Source organism: Arvicanthis niloticus, chromosome 2 (genome assembly GCF_011762505.2).
Source record: "Arvicanthis niloticus isolate mArvNil1 chromosome 2, mArvNil1.pat.X, whole genome shotgun sequence".
Lineage (NCBI taxonomy): Eukaryota > Metazoa > Chordata > Mammalia > Rodentia > Muridae > Arvicanthis > Arvicanthis niloticus.
Genome location: NC_047659.1, coordinates 22,403,699 through 22,423,540, shown reverse-complemented (window position 1 = coordinate 22,423,540; position 19,842 = coordinate 22,403,699). Strand labels below are relative to the sequence as shown.

The 19,842-nt window shown below is 35.1% G+C and overlaps 1 protein-coding gene across 13 annotated transcripts in view; it reads left to right on the top strand.

Moving 5' to 3' along the window:
* Window positions 1–19,842, top strand: part of Qtman (queuosine-tRNA mannosyltransferase) — a 345,771-nt gene that overhangs the window by 110,708 nt on the left and 215,221 nt on the right. For 12 of the 13 annotated variants that reach the window (XR_013108571.1, XM_076928704.1, XM_076928703.1 and 9 more), the window contains one exon: window positions 4,403–4,595. The exons of the other annotated variant lie outside the window; for it this stretch is intronic. Coding sequence is in view for 11 of the 12 variants with exons in the window: in XM_076928704.1 (XP_076784819.1) it covers window positions 4,417–4,595 (179 nt within the window). In the remaining variant the exon portion in view is untranslated. The remainder of the gene's footprint in view (window positions 1–4,402; window positions 4,596–19,842) is intronic. 13 annotated transcript variants of the gene reach the window in all.

Here is a 19,842-nt window from a genome sequence, read left to right as displayed (position 1 = left end):
CAGCAAATGGATTTGAAAAAAAGTACAAAGGACAAGGAAGGTGTGGAGAAAGTAGCTGTGATTGTTATAGTAATTAACATCATTAAAGGGAATTGTCAAGCTGTACTTGGAGACAATAGGAAATGTGCCCTGAAGGCAGTGTCCCACTCACCAGTGAACTTGTGACAATGCAAATTCATCTGAAAAAGAGCCTAAATTGCAATGCTGCCTCAGGGGTTTCCTGTGGGATATAAACTGCCTAGGGAATTAATTGTTCAAGTTTATTCTAGAGGGCCACTGTGTCTCTGGTCCAATGGGACCATATCCAGCTGATAGTAGAACTTGCAGTGCTCTCTATCTGATACTGGTTTTTCTGACGTGATAGAGGGAAAAGTAAAAGAATCAAAGTTCCCCCAAACCACTGAGTTCAGGCAATGTGTGATAGTCAGACTCCCTGCTTTGAGTCGATAAGAATGAAGCTAAGGAAGTGAAACTCAAGTGGCCACAGAATCTACAAGATGTTAGAGAGGCCTGGGGCATGGGACGTCATCCACTGAGGAATGATGCCAATGTCTGACCAAGGATCTTTATGTGAGGCAGGCATCTGGGCTTCTCAATACTAGGAGAGGCTACATGATTCTTTCACTAGTCTCTGAAGACAGCTATGTAGTTACAGGATTTGGTGTTTGCAATGTTGGGTTTCAGCTTGCTCTGCTACTGCCTTTCTTTTTTTGTCCTCTCATTTCTCCTTTTAGGAATGTGAATTTTTTGTGTGTCATTTTATATTAGAATCATATAACTCTGTGTGTATGTGTGTGTGTACGTGTGTGTGTGCATGTGCAAGCACATGCATGAATGATATTTAAGAGATTGCGTTGAAACTCAAAAATACTTCCAATTTTGAATAGCACTAAAATTGTATGGCTCACAAGATCTTTAGAGGTGGACTAGATGCATTTTGGATTATGAGATGAAAATCACACTATATGTTGGAGTAGAGTGTTGTGATTTAAAGTTGGGGTGTCAAATTAATTGGTGCACAATCTTTATAGTCAACTCGACTAGATGTATAATCATCATGGAACACTGCTGACTGTGTCTATGTGGTCTTTCCAGAGAGATTTAAGTGAGGAAGACTCCTCCCTAACTATGTATGGCACTATCCTGTAGACTGATATTATAGACTTGAATTGAATATATATATATATATATATATATATATATATATATATATATATAAAAGCAAAAGCAAGCCACACACCATATTCATCTCTCTGCTTCCTGACTGCAAATTCAGTCTTATGTAGGCTCAACAACATCTTGTGACAGACTAATCATTTTAACTGTCTGCCATCAGAGAGGCCCCTTCCTTGATTTAGAATCAGAGGCTTTTTTTTTTTTTTTTTTGCTACTTTCTGCTACTGTCTCCTTCCTAGCCCTTGTTAGTGGTCTGAAAGTGCCTGCTTGTGAACTTTCAATATACGAGGGTGGCCACCTGGAGCTTTCGCTGGCTGCTATTAAAATGGACAAAAGTGCAGTGCCTTTATATTTTACAATTTGTGTTGTAACAGCAAAGTAGGTGGTTTGAGCTTCATGTTTATTTATTTCAACCAATGTTTTCTAAAACAAAAACCAAGCACAGTGAAAATACTTAAACCATTCCTTAATGTGCTTTAGTGATATTTTGATTGAATCTTTTATTTAAAAATCAGTTTCCCTGTTTTGTTGTATCAGATGGAAATCATCTTTGTTCCAGGTTGTTCTTCAAGAAGAGTACAGGGAAGATTACATTTTCTTCTTGCCACAGAAGTTTCAGGAGGAGTAGTATGGGTGCTGCCAGGATACATCAGTTTCCATAAAACCACCAGAACAAATTCCATGAATCGAAGCCACTAAGTATAGTTTACAGAGATGGTAGGACATAGTTATTTTCCCTAGAAAAATATCCCAAATGTAGGCACACCCATTGGCCACTAGAAAAATGTTCAAATAAATGCTGCTTCAAACTTGTACACTTCCCTTTTATGGAGCTATTAAAGAGTTAGAAATTACTATGGCTATAATCTTTTTTTCATTTTCTTTTCTATTTTTGACCTCCCACGTGCTTTGTTTTTAGATTTGTTCCCTGGTTTGAATCTACAGCAGTGTGTACATGAGCTATCTCCAGGATGACTGATTGCTTGCTGATAAACTTGTGTGATTCAGACTTCTATGAAACAGTTGTAATATAAATGCATGGCATGCTTTTGATTAACTGTAGAAAGTGGCAAAATGATGTAGATCTAGAAAGCAGAATATTTTAAAACTGCTTTTAACCTGTATTGCCTGAAACATTCAATATGATATTATAAATTCTTTGGTCTTTCAAATATTTTCAGGGTACTTTTATTAACATCATTTGAAGGATTAATCATTTCCAAGTATTAAATGTATGTGAGAACATACTGAATGCAGGAGGGAGAACCCCAGAGTTTGAATAGCTAAGCCCTAAGCTTCCTTCTTTCCTCCAAACTGCAGGGTTCCAGAATTTCTATTTGAAATATCAGCTACCAATGGGAAATGGATTCAATTTCAAACTTATCTGCATATTCACTTTTTCTTTCTGTCCTTTATTGGAGGCCTTGATTGAATTCAAAGTTCAGTGATACACATTCTTGTTAGATAGAGGGCTAAAGAGCTAATTCTTTGGTATTCTGTTTGATCATCATGTGATCTAATTTTATCTTTATAACTTGCCTGTAAGGCTGGAGCTGTTACCTTAATTTTATAGATAAGTCCTTCAGAATAAGGTAACTTACCAATATCATACAGCTGGAAAGTACACAGAGTCAAACTTTTTCTCTTAAATACTTAATCTTACTTTGCATGTAAGTGAATTAATTAATCTCTCTCCACTCCTGGTCCTCGTTCCTCTCCTCTCTACTACTATGTGTATGTGCATACATGGTGCACACACACATACACTCACATACCACGTTTTGCTTCCTTCACATCGTCATTGGAAGATGTGCACACATCAACAATTTTGTTTTAGTTTAGCTATTAGTTTGAGAAACATGATACTTTTGCTTTGAAGTATAAGTTGTATAGGCCTTACTTTGAACAAAATCAAGTAATTTTATCAGTAAAGAACATTACTAAGAATTTATGTAAAGTTATTTAAATAAAGCTATATACTATTTAATGAGTATTATTTACTTCATAAAATTCACACATCTGGAATATTTTTCTAACAATATAGCATTCATGTATAGATTAATATTTTCCCAATATTGCAGGAAAAAAACATAATTTAAAATATATATAGTTTTCAATATTTAATTTTTATTTCATTCTATATGTTAATAAATATTATTAAAATGAAAAATTGCTTGATAACCATCTTCTTGGTGGAATTTTACCATAGCTTAAGAAGTCCACTCTTAATATTTTCTTAATATTAATGGTTTAATAAAAACAGTAGAAACCTTCTTGACTCACAGACATAATACTTTTAACGTAAATTTTTGTTCTTTCCAAAGAGGTTAGGATATTGAAATTAGATAGTGGGGATTAATTAATCAAGGTATGCATACTATGGCTCAAGAAATTATGTCCTAATGTTTTTAATGCTGGAAAATTGACTTTTAGATACAAATGTACTTTGTATTAAATATAAATTTATTGGGAAAAGTGTTAACAGGAGAGTTAATGAACAAAAAAGAACCTTAAAAATGAGGTTGAGTCTGGGGCATCATGACTTCAAGGCCAGACATTTTTATGTTATGAGACCTTCTCTTAAAAATGTGTAAAAAAAAAAAAAAAATTAGGTGAGCAGTTCAAAGGCTATCCAAGAAAGCTGTAGATCATATAGGGTCAAAGATCACTGAGTCATGTTCTGCACTGAACTAACCAATAAGGGTCTCTTCTCTTATTGAAAAGAATTTTATGCTTCTGGGTAGGACAACAAATTAAAACTCATAGTTGAAGTAATCTTAGGGCTGAAGAAAACAATGAAAATAAAAGTACCTTTATTTTTTTATTAACGTAACTACTATAAATATATTGATTGATGATTTCATTCCATACATAACTACTATAAATATATTGATTGATGATTTCATTCCATACATAACTACTATAAATATATTGATTGATGATTTCATTCCATATTCCATTTTTTTGAATGGGGTGCTTACTTTTGTACTTTTGGTTGTAAGCCTTTAATGACTGAGCTGTCTCTCAAGCCTCGAGGATGATTATTTTTTAAAATTACATGTACCAAAATGTTTCTGTTTTCTCAGTTTTTAATTTAAGTATACTTTATTAGAATTGTATGTGTACATACAATTTGAAGAAACATAAATATATGTATGTATACACACACACACACACATATATATATATATAAATAATTAACTTTTTTTTTCTTAACGTTCTGAAGGTTTGAACAAGCCAATGAGTATCCTCATCATTGAGGCATTTTATGGAGGCTCCCATCAACAGCTGGTAGAGTTGCTCCAAGAAGAATTAGATGACTGCGTGCTGTACACTCTTCCTGCAAAGAAATGGCATTGGAGAGCACGCACAGCAGCTTTGTACTTTTCACAGAATGTTCCCAGCAGTGAGCACTACAGGTAATGGGGCCTCTACTTTGCTCCTAAAATACTATCCAAGTATTCTCTCCTTGCCTTCTAGAATTTCTCTACAGACTTGATAGAAAGAAAGAACCTTATAAAATATAGAAACATTTGAAAAGAAAGTACTGATTACATTTTAGTAGGAGAACAGGTCATCTTATTCAGACTTTTGTTCTTTTTTATATTTGAAATTTTTGTATATGTATGCAGTATATTGTGATCATACTCTCCTGCTTCCATTACCCTATTTCTTCCAGTTTTCCTGACTATTAAGTAGTGAACAACTGTGTGATGGTGACTCCCATCTCTGATGTTCTTACTCTGCTGGACTCCTCACTGTAGGACTGTATTGGTTCCATTGTGATGAGGAGTGTCTTGGTGATGTCAGTGGAGCTGAGGCAGACGGGCTGTTGGAGAAAGGGTACTTTGGAAGCAGTCGTGCATATCTTGGTTCAAGGAACCAGATCCATCTGCTGCTTCCATAGTGAGCCAGCTGTAAGAAAGGCAGAAGCTTGTGATTAAATGTATGTTCTTGCTGCTCTATCTTGAGTGATTTATAAAGTAAGGTGGTTTGTACATGTAGCTCATATATTGTTTGTAAAAATTCAGATTTACAGTTATGATTATAGTAAGCATCATAGACACAAGAATAATCATTTTTTAAAGCTATTAAATTCTGTCTTTGGATTTTAAGGATATGAAAAATTTTGGCTCAGGAAGAGTAAGCTGGGGAACCTTTCCCATTATGCTAGTAGTTTTTTTGTGTGTGAGAACAGAATGCGACTTTTGATGAATAAAGAGGACAGGCAGAACTGCTGGGTAGGGGGACAGAAGCTGAAGAGGGGCAGGGCCCGGAAGCCATGTGGAGCTCCATGGTGGCTGAGCTACTGCTCATACTGTACACATGCTGCTATGTCTTTAGTATTGAACTCCAAGTGGGATCCCCAAAAGCTCCCACAGTAAACTTCAAGATCATGAAAGAAAATTTTTATTGCCAACTTTGTTCAATGAAGAAAGATTAACAGTACTAACCAGGCACACTTTTAGATATTTCAAGACAGGTTTAATTGAGGAAGGAAGACTTATCCTGAACAAAGGTGGCATTATGCACTGTGATGGAGACCCAGAGTAAATAAAATTGGAGAGAGAGAGAAAGCCAGAAAAGTACTGCAATGCTCCGTTTCTTGATTCCTGGCCAGTGTCATGGACCCAACACAGCTCCTAGGCTTTGCCTTGTTGGCCTGTTCTTCTATGAACTGGGAATCCAAATTAGCCCTTTCTTTCCGAAGTTGCCTCTGTCATGCACTGTGAAGTTGCCTTCTGTCATACATTTGGTCACAGTTATAGGAACAGTAATGAATAAAACAGGACATGAAACATGTATCAAAATACTATGTTATTATGTTAGCAAGTGCTATGTTCATGTTTTACCTACAAGTTAAAAAAAGACAAAATGAATGATAGTTTTGAAAATAGACAAAACTATATTTACAATGAGAGCTTTTAATACCCTATCAGAGAAGGAAAGTTGGGATAAGAACAAGGATGCCAGAGAGGGAAAGAACACTGGCTGTGCTTTTATCTGTAGTATACTTTTTGGCATTGTTATATCTTAATTGAATAGGTTTCATTATGATAATTTATCCGAAAGACATTATATATTTTGTTCATACAGTTCTCCCCTAACCCTCTATTATTTCCATGCTATCTCCTGCTGATTTGCTTCTGTCTCCTTATGTAGATCCTAAAATGTAACATTATTTATCTAGGTGCCTTTATGAAATTAAATAATGCTTCAGAGACAGTTAATTCATTTTCTAGATACCCTTTTTATAAACATTTTTTAATTGGATATTATAGTTACATTTCAGATGTTATCCCCTTACCCCATTCCCCCCCTGCCCAGGAACTTCCTATCCCATCCTCCCTCCTCCTGCTTCTATGAGGATGTGCCCCCATCTACCCCCCCCCCCCACACTCCTACCTCCCATCCTCACGTTCTCTCACACTCAGTGTCCAGCCTTTATGGGACCAAGGATCTCATCTCCCCCTTATGCCTGACAAGGCCATCCTCCCCTACCTATACAGCTGGAGTCATGGGTCCCTCCCTATGTGCTCTCAGGCTGGTGGTTTAGACCCTGGGGAGCTCTGGTTGGTTGGTATTGTTGCTCTTCTCATGGGGCCACCAACCCTTTCAGCTCCTTCAGTCTTCTCTCTAACTCTTCCATTGGGAACCCCTTGATCAGATCAATGGTTAGCTGTGAGCATCCACCTTCGAATATGTCAGATTCTGGCAGACCTCTATGGAGACAGCTATATCAGGCTTTTGTCAGCATGCACTTCCTGACATCAACATCAGCTTCTACCTTTGGTGACTGCACATGGGATGGATACCCAGGTGGAAGGGTCTCCAGACAGCCCCTCTTTCAGTTTTTGTCCTACACTTTATCTCCATATTTGCACCCTTGAATATTTTGTTACTCCTTCTAAGAAGGACTGAAGCACCCACACTTGGTCTTCCTTCTTCATAGGTTTCATCCAGGGCTAAATCCTTATCCATAGCATTGCTCCCTAGCTTGGTTTTCCCTCTTGCCTTCTTCCCTTTTCTCAGGTTCCAGCAAAGTCTTACCTTTTCAGACAGCCTTTTCTTAGCATTGTATCTGAAATAAATGCTTGTTTGTAATTATCTATAATGTTTTTAGCGATTCAGTATTATTTTGATGGCCTCATAATTTTTTTCTCTCAGTTTTATTCTGGGCTTTATTATGACAAAGACCATATTTGTTATGTTTACATTTTTTCATACTAACATAAATATACTGTCTATCAGGTTAAATACTACTTGCATAGTAAATAGGACTGGATCAGTGAATGGATTTTGAAACAGCAGAGTTGATCTTGGTGTTCTCAATTTTGTGTGTGTGTTTTCTTTTTCTTTCTCATTTCTTTTCTTTCTCTTTTCTTTGTTTCTCCCTCCCTCTTTCCCTTCCTGCCTGCCTGCCTCCCTCCCTCCCTCCCTCCCTTCCTTCCTTCCTTCCTTCCTTCCTTCCTTCCTTTCTTTCCTGCTACAGGCATTACCATTGTTTCATGTTTGAGACATTTCTTCAGTATAGCAAGTGTTTGGAGACATTGAGTGGCCCATGTTAAATGAGTTTCATAGATTTAGGAAACAATTCCAAATGTAGATTCTCACTTATCTTTATGGATTATATTAATTATATTATGAAAATGACTATCCATTAGATTTTATAAAATTTTATAAAATATAATTTATTATAGTTTTCATCAAAATTTAAACAGTTTTAGAAAAATAATTATAGCTCAAAGAACTTTCTAACTTTATTTGGCTGTGATACTTTACAAAATGTTATACAATTGTATTTTAAAGATTTGTGGTTTTAGCTGTGGCCACCCATGAACAGTGGCCTTTTAATTTATAGTATAGAGAATATGTGGATAAGCAAGAGAGTAGAATTTAGTCCAGAAAAGTTATTTTGCTTGGCTATTGCTATTGTTTAAACTTTTGGAAAATGGTTTTAGACATTTTTTGAGTTAGTCACAGATATGACTAGTCACTCTTGCTTCTCTAAATCCTTTGTGTTTGTAATATGTGGCTTAGCATCATGAAATAATAAATCTTTACGTGATCATTAATAAAATATTTTATTACAAATTAAAAATATTTGTATATGTGTTTGAGTGTATGTGTGTGTGTATGTGCTCTCTTGTGTATGCAATTCTACATGTCCTGACAGGTATGTGGAGATTAGAATACCAACTTTTAAAAATTGGGTCTCACCTTCCAGGGGGACCTGGGTATCAAACTTAGATTAGCAGGCATGCACAGTAAATGCTTTTTGTCTGCTGAGCCATAAAAAGTAGACTTTAGAGTAGCAGTTCTCAATCTGTTTGTTGCGACCCCTTGGGCATCTCACAACCCCTTTCACAGGGGTTGCCTAAGACCATGCAGCATGTCAGATGTTTACATTACTGTTCATAACAGTAGCAAAATTATAGTTATGAAGAGGCAATAAAAACAGTTTTAGTTATGGGTCACCACAACATAATGAAATATATTAAAAGTCAGATATATTATCTCAAATAAAAAGACACTTTTTGAAAAAAATAATTATTTATCTAATGAGTATTCTTAGAAGGTGAGAGATCTCTTGATTTTAAGTAATAGAACCAAATTCAATGTCATGGACTTAAGTCATATCTTAAAGGAAGTTGTTTACACTCAAAGTTGAATCTAGTGATTCTCAGTTGCTGTTAGGTTTTTTGCTTTTCTGTTTCTATTTTCTTCTATTTGGGAAATATTCTAAAATGACTCAGTTTGTGTCACTTCCAAGGCTTGGTTTATATTGTATCAGGTTACCTTTCCTGAAAAAGAATACTTTCTCAGTAGTTTTGACAAAGGCCCCCAATTTATCTGTGTTGTTTATTTGTATCATGCAGATTTTAAATTTGTTACTGCATCAAAAGATATTTAATCCTATGAATCTTTAATTGAATCTGCAGTCAGGAAGTAAAATTAATCCCATTTAAGCCACACAATTTGAGTGTAGTAGGGAAAAAATTGCATTCTTGGTCGTATTGATTTTTTTTTTAATCGCTATGATCAAATACATGACAAATACAACTTAAGTACGGAAGGGTTTATTTTTGGCCACAGTTTTGAGTGCATATAGTTTGTTCCAGCACGATCCCATTGCCTCTGCATTCTGGAAGCAGGTAGAGATGAATGCTGTTCCTTCTTTTTCCCTTCTATTCAGTCAGTGATTCTGGTTAGTGAAACTTAATGGGATGGTCTTCCCATACAAGTTACATCAGTTTAGATGTTATTTCCTAGGTGATTGTAGATCTTGACAAGTTTAGACTCAGTATGAAATGTAACATTGAGACTTTATTAAAAGTGAAACTAGCTTTTGCTGGTAGAGACACGATAGTCAAACATGGAAATGCAGTACAAGAACACAGAAAGAACAACTGTTACTATAGGCTGAGTTGGAAATCAGTAATGGAAGAAATGATCATCAGATTCTTAGCGTCCTAAGGAGTAGAGGGATTTCGGAACGAGAGCAATGACAGATGGGATGGAACTAAGGAAAGAACTAACATGACAAATGAAATTCATTGTTGTGCTTCACTGGTTAGGAATTTCTTGTCTCCAAGCCAAAGTGAAATTTAGTGGTTTGTGAGTAAAGAGTTTGAGATATAAGTTAATTTAGTCAGTATCATGGAAATAACAATGAAAATATTTTATTGGTTATAATGTTTTAAAAGTAGATAAGATGAATTGTAGATTATGTTTACTAATTACGTTGGCTCATAACTTTGCTTTGACAGTGTTTTAAGGGACTCCATGGACCTAAATGTAGTACATCTTTCCTAAATGTAGTAATTTTTTAGTACATAAAAAATTAATGTAATCCTGACTCCTTTCTCCTATTTAAATAAAATCTTACGCTAACATACATATACAGACAATAATGATTCGTTGTTTGGTGTCAACTTCTCAAATGTATCACCTTCCCAAAAGCTAGATATTAAGTGTGCCTTTGAGTTCATACCTTGTATTATTTTCTCCATAGCAGATGCGTGAGTAAATGTGTGATATACTTAGAAGATAGTGCAGAGAAGCTAGTTCTTCCTCAGTGGCCTGGAATAGCAGGGAAGCATTTGATAAAAAGCATAGTAAATGAGACACATATAATAAGAGTCTGAGTATGGTGTGGTTTAGAGACTTAACTCCTATTGATAGTAATTTCTTTCCCTCCCTTCCTCCATTTCTTCTCCACACCCTGCTTTCTTCTCTGTAGGTACTTCTTGGGTGACATTCCCTTGATCCAGACTTTCTAAAGCAGTCAGGTAATGTTTCTCTTTCCTGGAAAGTCTCCCCTAATTGGTAATGTCCCTTTCATTATAGTAGTAAGTCTAAAATGTGAAAGAAAGGATTTTATCCTTATGGTTTTTTGTTTTTTTTTTTTGGCATTGTAGAATTGATACAGGCATTAGTTGTATAGAAACTGTTTTAGTGTTTCCACGACTTTGGAAAAATGAAAGTAGCTAAGAATGTGAACTTTAAAATAAAAATAATTTTTTCTTTGATATGAACTTTAATTTAATAGAAATATTATAAGATAAAATGTAGCATCCAGGATAATTGATGGTATGTTTTATTTGTATAATGTGCGCTTTTGTGTGTGTGTTTACCTGTTATATTACCAAGTTTCTCATTAAAATGTGACAAATACTGACCTTACTGTGTCACATCCTGAGTATCATCAACTTCTCAAGGAGAATATTTGACTGTTTAATCAACTCACCTTTAAAAATACACTGTCTATATGTACTGTTGGATAAGAGGATTGTTGCTCATGTCAGGTGGCCAGTGCTGCTGTGAAGCTTCAGCTACCTATGAGACACCTTCTATTATAGTGTAGAAGATACTGTCACTTCTGGATATGAAGAGTGCACTGGTTTGAATAGTAATGGCCCTTCACTCATAGATGTGTGTGTGAATGCTTGGCCCATAGGGAGTGGTACTACTAGGAGGTGTGGCCTTGTTGGAGGAAGTGTGTCACTGTGGGGGTGGTCTTTTAGGTCTTCTAGCTCAAGCTATGCCCAGTGTGGCACACACTGTCTCCTGTTCCCTGCAGATTAAGATGTTGAACTCTCAGTTCCTTCTCCAGCACCTTGTCTGCCTGTATGCTGCTGTGTTTCTTATCATGATGATAATGTACTAATCCTCTGAAACTGTAAGCCAGCCCTAATTGTTTTCCACTATAGAAGTTACCTTGGTTATGGTAACTCTTTACAGCAATAAAACCCAAACTAAGATAAAGAGTTGTTGTTTAATAGCAACATTTTATTCTTCACTCACACACACACACAGACACGTGTATATATATATATATATATATATATATATATATATATATATATATATAATCTTTAATTTTTACTTATATTTTTGAAAAATAAAAGAAGCAGAGGCAAAGAATTTAGTTTTTATTTGTTAGGAAGTTTGAATGTCTTATATATTATGTAAGTAGAGTTAATTTAGGTGACTTTTTTTTGACATTTTTGTTATTGTAAATTTTCTATTTAAAACTAATAATAGCAGAGAGAAGAGATTACCAACAAGAAGTAGCAATGGCACTCTGACTTGATGATAGCAGGCAGGCAGCTCTTTGCAGACACTATGTTGATGTTTTCAGAGCCTGGTAGATGGAAAGTAAGCTACTTGATCACTTCTTAGATTTTTTCATGGAGATGCTTTCAGAAAACTGTTCAGAATGCTTGTGATGAAAATAAAATATTTCATTAAACACTATTAGAAATATAGTTCTTAATTGGATCACTGAGAGGAGTTGCCATAAATACCAATCCCTTGGAAAAGAAACTTGTGAAGGATATGGGTTTCTTTTTTACTCTTTCCCCTTTCAGTCTTCTTTGGCTCCAGAAACTAAAAAATCTGCTTTACCCTTGCCACTCACCCATTCTAGGGTTTCTTTTGTGTAGTGTGTTTTGATGATAGACCATTCAAATCACATCTAAACTTAGAAGATTCAGGTATTTATATTATATTAAAACTTACTGTATGTTACAGAAAAAAAGGTAATACTATGATTTAAGTAGACAAGCAAAAAGACACATTGATATGTCTTTTATTTCAGAAAAATAAGGAGATCTTTGAAGCAGCACAGCCTAATTTTGTTTGGTATTTTTATTTTACATTTTGATATTCGTAGATTGCTGGTGGGGAATTTATTTATATAAGTCAATTGAAATATATCTTCTAATATGCATGTTAAAATGGAAGGAGCTCTCTGAATCAATATTTCCATATTTGCAAATTTGGATATTCAGTTTCTACTCATTAACATTTACCTACATTTCTGTCTTTTATCAATTTGACATACACTTTTTTCTTAGTATATCTACCGAGAATGTCTGCGCACACACACGGAAACTCAGTTGTTAGCTCATTCACTTGAAGTATAGTATGTTTGCTAAAAATTCTGATCCACAGATTAGACTTATATTCTGACTAATACAGAATCAGATATATTAGCCAATATTGTGTTCATTCTTTCAGTGATTGGCATTCCTTGGAGCACTTGATGGGTTTTGATGTTCACTACTGTACCTACTGCCTATTTTACACACTATTACATAGGAGGTGGGAGAGACAGGTGACAATAGACTTGAAGTTACAGAAGATGAATTTAGAGTCTAATTCTGCCACTAGTTCACATTAAGAGCTAGTACATTATCATTTTATATCTTTATCTTCAAATTTTCTTGTGAAGAACAAAGAAGTAATCTTTTAGGAGTGGTCTGTGAGTCCCCTACCTCACCCCTGGTATTAGGGATCGAACCAAAAGCTAGGTGAGCTCCCTATTATTGATCCATATCTTAAGCCTTGTTCTTACTCTTCAACATTTTACACGGCTTCATTGTTGTCCCAAAACTCACTTCATAGCTTCGGAAGGCCTTCAGTTTAGGGATTAATGTCCTGTGCCAGCATGCCCTGCAGTTATAACCCTGAGAGTAAAATTTTTAAAAATCGAACAGTTTGAGGTGGACTTATATTGTTTTTTTAAGTCATCCATTTAAAAGGATTTAAAAACAATGTATATTATTTAATCTCTTATCTTTTCAATTACCTGTTTTGAAATATGAATAATAGAGGTATGGTAGAATGAATACCTTAATAAAAAGATGGCATTTAAGAGTGTTTGTTGTAATAGTGTATTTATTCTTTTACTGAAGATAGTTGAAAGTTGTCATAATTGAGAAGGAAGAAATGAATGAAATAATAGAAAGAATGTTATTTTAGGTCCATGTTTTTCTTTAATGTATTGCAGTTGTGATGCCCAATTTTGAATTTTATCTAAGTTGTACCAGTTAACTCTGTACTGTTATTAGCAATAGTAAAACAAGGGTAACTGAATTAAGAATATTTCAATCATTTCTTTTTTAAAATTCTGATTGGCATTTGATATGAACGTGTAAAAGATGGTAGTTTAGTTGTATAACAAATACAATAACCAACTTTCTAATATACAATAGTTATTTTAGTTTTTAAACCTTAGGAAAATAATCATGTGAATATTTGAACATGAAGAAATTTCTAATACTAATTTTAAATAAGAACAATAACAATATCCTAATTACCAAAATATTAGAATATTGAAATAAATTTTCTAATGTAACTTCTTAAAGTCAACACAAATTTTGTGAAGCACAATGTGAGTTCTGTTTTTGGTCACCAAGAGAATTTGTAAATGGCATAGAAATTAGGCATCTGCTCTTAATCTCTTACTCTCTTACCCTCTCTCTTACCCTCTCGCCTCTCTGTCCCCTCCCCACCTCCTCTCTCTCCACTTGGTCATGGCCGGCCTCTACTTTTCTTCTCTCTTATCCTTCCACCTTCTTCTCCCCACCTTTGCCCTATCTCCTGAATAAACCTCCTCCCCCTTGGGGGAAAAAAAAAAAAAGAAATTAGGCATCTCTTGTCATTTGTGTTATGTTCTATACTCTTGGTACAGATTACTTAGGTTGAATGTTTCACTTTACCTTGAAATAGTTAATTTTCAAGTTCATTTCTAATTCACAAGATTTTGAATATATATGGTATAATGTGACATTTTCCCCACTTTATACATTACAGAAAACTTAAGCTTATTTGCATATCTATTATTTCACCAATGTTTTATTTTTTATTAGAATGTTAACAGTCAGCTTCCCTCTTTTGGTTTAAATAGTGATTTATTGTTGAATGTGAATTTGATGCAGTGCAATAGTATCTAATAGTTAATATTCTGTCTAATTGAAACTATATTTGTGAATGTGCATATCTCTGTCTCAGTCTGTCTCTGTCTCTCTGTCCCTGTGTCTGTCTTTCTCTGTCTCTCTGTATCTGTGTGTGTGTTGTGTGTTTGAACAGTTGTGTAAACTTGAAATAAACTGCCAATCTTATTCCATCTAAAATCTTAGTAGCTTATTCTTATCTTAGTTTACACTATATCCTAGGTTACACTGAATCCTGTGCATTCTATTTGAGCTCTACACATTATATTATGGATCTCTCAAAATCTCCAAATCTTAAAAAGTAAGATATAACATTAATGCAATTGTTACTTGTATAAAACCCAAGTAATTTTTTTACAGTCATGAAATACATCAAAGTTTAAAATACTATGTTTACTAGAAAGTACTGAGTAAATAATATGACTTTGTTGTCATTGTACAAAAGGGTCCAGGTATCATGTATTCAGTGGTTACTTTGTGCCAGTGTTTTCTTTGCAGTGAGGAAGGTTGCTGTTGAGGTGGTGGCTCACTGAGTGTATTTAATGCTCTGTACTCACTTAGCTCCTACTATGTCCAGGTCTAAAGACTGCTGCATTGTACATGTGACACATATCTAATGCAGCAGTGGAAACCCGCTCCTAGCGGGGCTCTCAGCTCAGATCATGTCTCAAGTGTCCTGCAAGAATATATAATTGGCAACCAAGGATGAGAAGGGTGATCTACACTGTGCTGTCCAGGCTTCATATAAATAACAACATCATGAGTTGTCATTACATTTATCATCACATTGTAAGTTCAAGATTGCAAGTATAAATATAACTCAGTAATTCTATTAGCTTTGTTTCATTTCCTGGATATTTTCTTTCCTATTGTTTTGTAACCTTTAGAGGGATATTAATAGAAATCTAAAACATTCTGTCCACACAAAAACTTATCAAATGGGCTACATATTCTCATTAAAAAAAGTTCTAATCTCAGAATGATTTTTATTAGTAATTTTTCACAGTTAGTAAATGAGAGCACAGGAATACTGTTATATTTATGTCTTTACTGAGTAATTTAAGTATTTCAATGAAATTTTATTTTGGAGTACTTGGTTATGCTTTGACTTCTGGCTGGGTACTATTGTAATACCATTAATTTTCCTTGAATTATTATATGGAAGATTATTCTGTAAATCCCATTTTAATGGAATGATTGGGAGTCACATTCTTTATTTCCAAAGAATCAATGAGTAGTCACTGGTTACATCTGTGGTTTGTTTCTTCATTCAAAAGCATAACTTCTGAGTGTCATAAATGTTATAACATTAATAGTATTGCCTTTTGTCTATCTTTTGGCTTTACTAAGAATACCTGGAATTTCTTTAATAACTTTATTTGACAAACCATCCCTAATACAGTTATGTACATTATTATTAATCTAAAGATCCATGTTAGGAGAGCTTATTCTGTCACAAACGTGGAGACTAGAAGTTCAACATCATGTGTCTGTTAGACAAAACTCTTTTTGAAGGCTCTAAGATAGAATTCTTTCCTGCCATTTTGCAGCTTCTTCAATTCTTGGGAGCCATCAGTTTGTAGCTACATTATGTCAGTCTTTATTTCTGGTGCTTTGTGTTTAGTTTATTAGCACAGCAACAAAAAGTGACTGCCTGATAATCTCATTGATAAGTGTTTTCTGAGAGATAGGGAAAAACGTTAACCATTTGCCCATTAGTATAAAATCTTAACCTGTGCTATCACTTGGTTTATTTTTAATATCATTCTTAACTATCAATGTCTTACATTAAGATGAAATGATAGCAGCTTAGAATTTTAACATTTTAATCAAGCTGCTGTCACTTCACAGTTGAAGAGAGTGAGGTTGAATTGTTGAAAGCTTGAGGTAATTGTTTGGGTTCTCTTTGTTTAGAATTGAAATCTGTAAAACTAATTTAGTGTTAGCAAATTTAACAGCATCTAGGATCTATTGGGTAAAATCAGTGACAGGTTACAAAGAAATACTGGAAGAATTTGAAATTATTTCAGGATAAATGTAAGGAGTGATTAAATTTTCAGTAATGCCCTCTTGCCCTGAATGCCTGTAGATAGATACAAGCTCAGATATCAAGGGGGAACAGATGCACTCTAGCAGTGGTATGGCTAGAGTTTGTTAATTACAATTTGAAGAGGGATAACTCATTCAAAATCAAATATAAGAAATCTCTTACAAATCTGTAAAATAGTTTGCTGTTACCTGGAAATTTCTAATTTTTTGTGATTTGTACATTTTTTTATTGGATATATTATTTACATTTCAGATGCCATCCCCTTCCCCATTTCCCCTCCCTAGAAAACCCCTATCCAATCCTCCCTTATCCTTTTTGCTTCAGTACAATTTTTTTAACGTTAATCAAAGGCTTTATAAGTTTGGTAATGCTCAATTACAAGATGCCCATACAATCAGAAGTGCAATCCAATACCCAGCCTAGATATATCAACTATCTTTGACTGTCTGAGATACATGAACATCCGACTCCATTTTCTCCCCCGCCCTCTTGTCACCTAGCTCCTTCTCTCCTTACTCCACCTCTTCCTCTCTTTACTCCTCCCACCTTAGCTCCTCCTACATATCACACTTCAGTTAAAATAAAACGTTTCTCTTAAAATACAATTAGAACATAACTATACCAATTTGTGTCAGTAAGATACAAGATAGACCCAATGCCCAGTCCATCATTTTGTTGACTAATCAGAACCTCTGTCATCTCTCCTAACTAAAAGACTTAGTTCTGAACCTGGCTTTTTTCTTGGCTTTAGAATGAATGTCAGCTGAAAACCATCCTCTCAGATCTTTTGTCACAAAGTAAATAGCTGGGATTGGCTGTGAGACTATAAGTCTTCAACTCCATCAGAAAGCCACAATGACTGAGTTAACTGAAATTATGGGAAGCACAAAGCATAGCTTCTAAAACTAAGCCAATTTATAGAGAGCGCTGAACACCTGGACAGTCCCTATACTACAAAACGTTAGAGCATCTGATCTTCAGCCCTCTGGCCCAGGATCATCTGACAAACCTAGTGATGCAGAATTATTAAGTGCTGCTTACTCTGTTTTGGCATATATAATCAATCGACTATTCTTCAAGTGTGTCCTTTTCTGGACAGTGATTTGTCTGTACATGACAAGTGGTAATTCTTGCCTAGTGACTGTCTTACCACAACTGAAGTAACTCCAAAGTTGCTCAATTTCTTCTTAGAATCCAAGACAGGAAGCTGTCAGGAGCAGACAGGTCTCTAATCAAAACGAATATTAATACAGAAATGTTTGTAACTTCAATTCTGTGGACTTCTGACGTTTTGAAAACCAACTATTTATGTAAGGCAATCTGGACTGTTGTCTGTTAACTCCTCTCAGCTATTTCTAAATAAAATATAGAAAACACCCTAACAATAAACTCAAAGCCATGAATTTGCTATAGTCCCTTAACTCACAGGCTAACCATCTCATCATCATCATAATCATCATCAGTTAGAAAACTTAAAGAAAGACTGGGTCTAAGCCTTGTATTTCTAAATGTGTTATATAGGCACAATGACTATGCCAATAACAATATTCATCTCACTTTTATATCAATAAGAAACTTGTACCAATGAAAACCTTAAATTTGAAATCAAAGTAAATTTGGTGCCATTTAAGAAAGTATAACTTCATCTTAATAACAGTTATACTTATTTCTACCAATAGGTTATGGCTATGCAATAAATCCTAGCTAATCCTCCCTGTTCCAACAAAACCACAACTTTTCCCTAGAAAGATAGTCCAATATTAACCACCTCAGTCCCCAAGCCCAAGGAATAGGGGTGCTGATTTTTCATTAACTTCTTCAAGCTGATTACGGGCATTGAGATGTTAGAAGAGGGGCAGGGGGAAGAGTAAATTGATAAGCCTCTGATGCTGTGTCTTCACTGCATCCAGCTGAAATAGTGGGACATCAGAGGTTTGAGCAGGTCTGCTCAGCTTGCTTGATAAACCAAGGCTGTGTATTCTGCAACATACAATTCTCAAAACAAATTTTAGTATCAAGATAATTTTTTGTTTGAATTCTGGAATCTAGTCTTCTGGTGGCCTGCCTCTGTCATGTCTAATCCATATAATTCTGGGAGTTTTTATGAGGGTGTGCTCCCACCATCCTCCTATTTTTGCCTCCTTGCTCTGGAAATTCCCCAACACTAGGGAATCCAAATTTTAAGGCACCTAGGCCATCCACTTCCAGTGATGCCTAACCCCTTACCCCATCCCCCCTCCTCCAATTACTATGAGTATGTGCTCCCACCATCCTCCTATTCCTTCCTCTCTGCTCTCGAAATTCCCCAAGACTAGCGAATCCAAATTTTCAGGTACTTCAAATCCAATTATCAAATTTGGATCAAAGTGATAATCCAAATTATCACTTCCACTGATGCCTGGCAAGACCACCTTCAACTACCTATACAGGTGGAGCCATGAGTTCCTCCCATTGTGTTCTCGGGCTGGAGATTTTAGAATGGCTACTCCACCTTGTTTCTTCGGACCATTTTCTTGAAAAAATTGTTTTCCAGCCTTTTACTCTAAGGTAAAGTCTGTTTTTGTCACCGAGGTGGGTTTCCTGTATGCAGCAAAATGCTGGGTCCTGATTACGTATCCAGTCAATTAGCCTATGTCTTTTAATTGGGGGAATTGAGTCTATTGATGTTAAGAGATATTAAGGAACAGTGATTATTGCTTCCTCTTATTTTTGTTATTAGAGGTAGAATCATCTTTGTGTGTCTATCTTCTTTTGGATTTTTTTGGAAGAGGATTACTTTCTTGCTCTTTCTCGGGTATAATTTCCCTCCCTGTATTGGAACTTTCCAACTATTATCCTTTGTAATGCTGGGTTTGTGGAAAGATATTGTGTAAATTTGATTTTGTTGTGGAATATCTTGGTTTCTCCATTTATGGTAACTGAAAGTTTTGCTGGGTATAGTAGCCTGGGCTGGCATTTGCGACCTCTTAGGGTCTGTATATCATCTGTCCAGCATCTTCTAGCTTTTATAGTATCTGGTGAGAAGTCTGGTATAATTCTGATAGGTCTGCCTTTATATGTTACTTGGCCTTTTTCCCTTACTGCATTTAATATTCTTTCTTTGTGCACTTGGTGTTTTGATTATTATGTGATGGGAGGTATTTCTTTTTTGGTCTAGTCTATTTGGTGTTCTATAGGCTTCTTGTTTTATGGGTATCTTGTTCTTTAGGTTAGAGAAGTTTTCTTCTATAATTTTGTTGAAGATAAGTTTTGGCCGTTTAAGTTGGGAATCTTCACTCTCTTCTATATCTATTATTCTTAGGTTTGGTCTTCTCATTGTGTCCTGGATTTCCTGGATGTTTTGTGTTAAGAACTTTTTGCATTTTGCATTTT